Below are 6,114 nucleotides of genomic sequence, written 5' to 3'. Positions count from 1 at the left end.
AGCGTTGTGATATTAAAATTTATTCCGAAAAATATTACCTCAGCCGGGGTCGATTAGAAGCTTAATCATTGTTAGTCATTTACTGGCGTCAAATAATTCTTGACGTTTATTAAACCGGTTGCAAAATATCGTCATCTGTTTAATTATTTCCAGAAAGATTACAATAATTATAGCTCGTAAATGAAAGATTTTCAGAAGTCAAACCGATCGACTCTCTATTTTAGGAAATTTTTACACCAGAAAATATAATTCCTTCTTCTTACCCATTACTTTTTTTTTAAGGCAATTTCTTCGCGATTTGATTCTATTGTATTTTGGACGAAATTTTTATAATAACATTTACGACGCTTTTCTAGACAAACGCACGTTTTCGAGTTGATAAATTGCAAAGGCATAAAAACTCAGTTTTTTTTTACTCGTGCTACTTTTTCTTACTTATATGCCAATCTAACAGCGGTGGAGAAACGCGCCATTTTTAAATATCGCTCGGCAATCTTCCTCCTCGCGACCAGCATTTAATTCGAGCCGCCTGAATCCTTCGAATTGCGGCGCGCAATTTTCATCGCGTTTCGCGCGCATTTCACACGTTGACTCTTATTGGCGCGTTTTTCCCGCACTGTAATCCGCACGATGTGCGCAGCGGAAACTCGAAGCCACGGGAGGATTAAAAATCTCTCTTCCAACAGTCCCAACAATTCCGGACGCGGAATTGCGCCCGCACGCGGCGAGTTGCTCGCGATTTGGAATTTCGGCGAGCGCTTCGTACGCAGCGCGCGAGCGCGGGCGCGCGCGCGTGGATCCAGCTGCTCGCACGCGTGCACATTCCAGGCGCACGCGGCCGAGACGTCATCGCGTGGCGCGAGCACGGCTCGTGTTCGAGGTTATGTTCGAGTATGTTTATCGCCTCGCGGATATACGCAAATGTCGCGGTGAACGCGACAATGTGACCTTTGGCCGAGCGGATAGACAGTTTATTTCCCTGGTCGCACGGTGCAACGTCCCGCGCTGCACGCGCGTCGCGATGGATTTATTCTCGGTCCAGCGCGCTGACGAGGACCCGTTGGAGACGAGCTCGACGGTTTCAATAATAATGATAGACTGGTAGAACGTGCGCGCGGGTCAGAATTCGCCATGGCGAGCACGAGGAACGAGGTGAGAACACGGGGAGTCTGCGTCGCAGCAGATCTCTTCGACGACACGGGCGGACATAACCTCTTCCCGCGGCCGCGATGTCTGTCAGTGCGATGACAGCAGCGCGGTACCGTAACGGAGCGTGTCTCGCATATTTTTGTTCAATTTTCCTAAACTTTTGTCAACTTTTGACGGAGTGTAACGTCATTTATCGCGTTGTCTAAAGTAGTCGCGACGTACGAAAGAATCGTGATAATTATCGCATCTGCTAACCGTAGTTCCTTTCTTTGTACAGGACAGAACCGTGTTGGAGGCGGAGACGATCTTTCTGTTGATGAAGAAGGGCTTTCCCATCTCTCGCAACGTGAGAGCCCAATGGCTGCTGGAGCACTTGGACTCTGTGATAAGTATACAATGCCCGAGTACGAAGAACAAGGAGGAACCGGAGCTGGCGGTGGTGTCGGTGCTGCCGAAGGACAAGTCTGTCGCGTGGTCCATAGATACCGGCCACCAATTTCTCTATAAAGTTGTTTCGTCGACATCGATCGTATTCCTGGCGCACAAATATAGAATGGTCTTCAGCTTAGATTTAAGCCCGTCGCTCGCCACTATTGTAAGTATCGATACCTCTGTCGTCGGACAATCTAACTTTTGTCGCGGCGTCAGCAGGAAGATAAAATAATTGTCTCTTTAGGATGTACAAAGCGGAGAGATTGTCATTGACGAGGTGTTTCTGGCGACGAAACGGTGTCTCGAAGGTATAACAAAACCGGTGAGTATTGCTTTCCTTTTTATGCATTGCAAATGTGCGTGTAAAATAGGGACTCTTAATTTGCCGTATGTCTGTAGTTTACGATACCAGGCAGCAGGCGCGTGATGCAGCCTGAAATTTATGTGACTGTGATAGCTCATACGCCCTTCTTCACAAGCCCGGCGCAACAAGTACTAGTACAAGGCTGGCTGATCACTGCGGATAACGTGAATTCTCTCACGCAATATATAGAGAAGCAGTTGTACCTGTTAGAGGAGAGAGTGGCGACCGTCACGGCCATAGCTAATCAGCAGTTAGAGAATTTAAGGGCAGAGAGTGAGCGTTTGGTAGGGAGGCTTTTTGAGGAAAGTAGCAACTGCCTGAACAAAAATAACTGTAATATCTCCATAGTTTCGCCGGAAGCCAGTTTTGTAAATATGCTGAGATACGGGATGCTGGCTCTAACACTTTTACCTGAGCACAGCTGTGCACGTGAGTTTCGCAATTAACGGATTAACGTAACGCTATGAATGTCGAGGCGATAGTACGGGGAATACAGTGACGGGAACATTTTCAGATATGGTAATAATCACGGACGGTATCGTCGGAATTAAAAACGCTCACACGTTAGATTCCATTATACAGCAGCTACGCGCAACGACGGTCGCATGTAGCTTCTTGCGCGTAGGCAGCGCGTACGATCCTCGTTGCGCGGACGGTTTAGTGCCATATCAGGACCTGCTGTATTTTATCTCCGCGGCTACGCTCGGTAGTTACATGTCCTTTAATTCATACGTGGTACGTAGACTTGTATTCTGTACTGTTGCTCCTAAACTACTTGTCAACATTAATTGCAACCTAACTGTTTTATCTACAGATACCTGTACAAGGAACAGATATGAATCTTTATCACAAGCACTTTTTATGCTGGCAATTATATCGGGACGTGTCGAACGACGATACACGGGATCGCCACTGCTGGCGGACTGAAAATAATTGCTTCCATGGACATAAAAGCGGTCAGCTTTTGAAGAAAAAACAGATCGACGACAAAGTTACTTGTACCTTAAGCAGTCTGCTGTGCTGTCGTCTGAGAGAAGGATACTTGATTAAAAGAGCCAGCGTACGAGACGACATTCTTGAAATAAGCTTCGTGCTATTATGGAAAACGAATGTCTTCTTGGAATATTTAGTATCGTGTCCGTGGTCCTCAAAATCATTATCTCTGTCCAACGTGATACAATATACCATTACCATAGAAGGTAGATAATAATTTGTTCGAGACGTCGAGAGTAACGCAATTACACGTCTATTCGTAGCCCCGAACTAAAGTCGCTTTTTATTACAGCGCCATACGAATTTTTACATGACATTACATGTCTCTCGAAAAAACCGTTAAACTCGCATTATCGGCAAGGTGTCATCTCTCGTTTTTGGACGGCATTAACATCATTAACCGAGAGTGACAATATGTTAGCGCACTTCAGCTGGTTTCCGGGGTCTGGATGGACTTGGTACAGTGTCCCGGACACCATCAGAAGTGGAATGCCGGTGTTTTACTTGTCATCTTATCCGTCGCCAAGTACAGTACAACTTAGGTACATTTATCTGCTTCCGTATAAACAATATCAATTAATGCGATATGGCTATGAGACGTACAGTTATTCAAAACAAAGAGAAAAATTGTGATTTCTTTTTAAACATAATTATGTATTGCTATTTTATAGCGACGCTGCCTGCCCACAGTTTGGACAGATATGGCAACCAGTTGTCTCTTTGGATCCACTTCAGTGGGCGCGTTGGATGCACACTCAGAGGATTACGCTAATTCTAGCTTACGACAGACCGTTGCCGAGACACCTTCACCAAGCGAATCAAAGCGGTCGTTTCCAGTGCGTCCAGAGCCGGCAAGCGGCAGCCGTGCTGTATGCTATGTTGAAAAATTGGGCGACTTTTGTGCTAGTCGAGAATCACACGTATGTCCAATTCATATACAGGGAGGCGGAAAAGCCACCGGTGTCATTCTCATTGATTCGCATTAATTGCAAAGCGCTCTGCGTCGTACTCAATATAGCGTTCGCCGGCGGCACCGAAGGTGTCGTCCGTCACAATGTAGTTGTAGATCTCGTAGACAGACTGTCCAGGCTCACATTGCCAAATAGGCCGACGGAGCAACGCGAAGTTCCGTGTTGCACGATAATACATAAATCACTCGAGCGAATTCTCGTGAGATACGAGCGTATACCGAGCAATCTAAGTATGGTGGTGTTTCCCGATGGGACTCAGCCAACCTGCACCAGGACCGCATTAGGACTACTGGGTGGTAGTCTTACGACTACCTTGTCCAGATATTTATACCACAATCGTTGGCTGTGGCACGTGAAGCGGCCGTTCGTTCAGACCATTCCAGGAATTACCTTGTCCCGATTAAATATTACTGCGATCGCGAGAATACTCTCTACAATTACAAAGTAAATACATTTGCATCGATGTATCACGGGAATTGTGAGAATGATAATAAGATATTTGTTTTATCTGCAGAATACGTCTGGGAGAGGGCTTTAATTTCGCGTATTCGGCAGCTGGCATTACGAACATGGTGCTGGAAGTGCAAATGCAGGGTTTCGGGAACGATGAGAATTCTTACCCGTGTATCATTCAGTACGTTTTGTTCCCGCCGCACGTTGTGCCGAATTCGACGTTAGAACGCGACAGCGGTACTGAAGACGATACTGAAGAAGGTAGGAGTATTTATCGAGCAAATAAAAGGATTATTTGTACGACAAACGGATGATTTTACGATGTCAGGTATCGCCGAGGCGGAAGTATGGACTGAAGATTCTGAGGGATACAGCGATTTTCAAATTGTCACGGAGGTCTGGGTCGAACCCCAATGTGGCTACGTACAAACGCCTACACAGTCAATTGCTATGTACATGCATCCTCTGCAGTATCATCAGTTGCCAGATGCAGTAAGTACAGTCATGACACCAATAAGAATTTCAGTTTTACGTGTGTATGTACGCGTGTGTGCGTGTTTGTGTGTGTTCTGAGTCATTAATGAATAATGAACAAATATTGATTAGTATCTTCATTACTGTCTTTTCGATCATAAATGCTATAATACTTTCGTGATCTGTTTGATGCAAGTTAATCAGTCATAAAAAATTTATATTCCTAGTCTATAACCATTTCAGTAAAGTTCAGTCTGCGGCAACACATCTATGAACTTGCTTAAATTGATAAGACACGGTTAATTCCTCGAACGTCTTGAGAATGATAAGATATCTTCATTCGATACTTGTGTGATATACTTGCAATATGTGTACACAATTTACAAAGCAGTGAAAATATATTAAAAATTGCAATACTAATCAATGACATTTATATGTTATCACGCAATCTCTGGCGAGATATCCGCAATCGTAAATAATATTCCAACAAAATGCTGCTGCTGATATCTCGCATATTTGTTTTACTTGGCTATTGCAACATGTACACACATAGCTATTCGGCACAACCACTTATTGAAAAAATTCATATTAAATATCACGTATATATAATGTATGACTGGTTAACACATTTAATCCCAGTAACTCTATCTTGATTTAAAAAATTTTATCGTACAAACGAACGATCTCTTTCCGACATTAACTCCTATCCTTCTTATCTTGAACTAACTTGATAATGCGTGTGGTAACAGAAAAATTATTCCGATATACAGTCGTCTAAAGTGTTTTATTTTGCTAGGCACTGAATCTATCTAATAGTAAATATCGTTCAGCGAGATAGCGGATTATTTAATCTACTCCGTTTCTGGATGGAATTGTTACGCTGTGTAGCCCGTTTTTCACATGTGTACTCCATATGTACGCCCATCCGCATTCTCGAAGTTTTGGCGGAAACGCGTTCTAATTCCTATCTTCTAGAACGTTAGAAACGTCTAGAAAATTTTATCTACTTAACGATTGCTTAGTTCTGGTATTGGTTTTCATTTTGTAAAGCACAATTTTACAATGTCTATACAAATAGTTTATTCGATAAGTCACAATTCTAAAAAACGAAATAAAGAATAATGTGTAACTTTTATATCTATTGAAAAAGATAAAATATCTTGCGCGTGAACATCGAGCGATCGGCTCTGATAAGAAAAAAATTAAATTAATTTAACTGAAAGCAATGCAGTAAAACGTAATTCGGACAAATATCTAACTTCGTGGCATGTAATGTAG

At 43.4% G+C, this 6,114-nt stretch overlaps 1 protein-coding gene across 2 annotated transcripts in view; it reads left to right on the top strand.

Annotated features, from left to right (window-relative positions):
• The first annotated feature begins 637 nt into the window (after positions 1-637).
• The window catches only part of LOC105568349 (protein SZT2-like), a 17,473-nt gene continuing 11,996 nt past the window's right edge, over positions 638-6,114 (top strand). The window contains exons 1-10 of one of the 2 annotated variants that reach the window (XM_012023954.1): positions 638-1,152; positions 1,427-1,744; positions 1,826-1,903; positions 1,981-2,374; positions 2,460-2,680; positions 2,760-3,144; positions 3,231-3,480; positions 3,610-4,353; positions 4,424-4,623; positions 4,691-4,854. In XM_012023954.1, the coding sequence (XP_011879344.1) occupies positions 1,132-1,152; positions 1,427-1,744; positions 1,826-1,903; positions 1,981-2,374; positions 2,460-2,680; positions 2,760-3,144; positions 3,231-3,480; positions 3,610-4,353; positions 4,424-4,623; positions 4,691-4,854 (2,775 nt within the window). In that variant the 5' untranslated portion in view covers positions 638-1,131. Of the gene's footprint in view, positions 1,153-1,426; positions 1,745-1,825; positions 1,904-1,980; positions 2,375-2,459; positions 2,681-2,759; positions 3,145-3,230; positions 3,481-3,609; positions 4,354-4,423; positions 4,624-4,690; positions 4,855-6,114 lie in introns of those variants that run through there. The other variant, XM_012023955.1, reaches the window with a different exon arrangement.

The sequence above is a fragment of the Vollenhovia emeryi genome, unplaced genomic scaffold, assembly GCF_000949405.1.
Source record: "Vollenhovia emeryi isolate VEMERY1.0 unplaced genomic scaffold, V.emery_V1.0 DF939130.1, whole genome shotgun sequence".
Lineage (NCBI taxonomy): Eukaryota > Metazoa > Arthropoda > Insecta > Hymenoptera > Formicidae > Vollenhovia > Vollenhovia emeryi.
The sequence above is the reverse complement of the archived record's forward strand: the minus strand, read 5'-3'. Positions and strand labels throughout refer to the sequence as shown.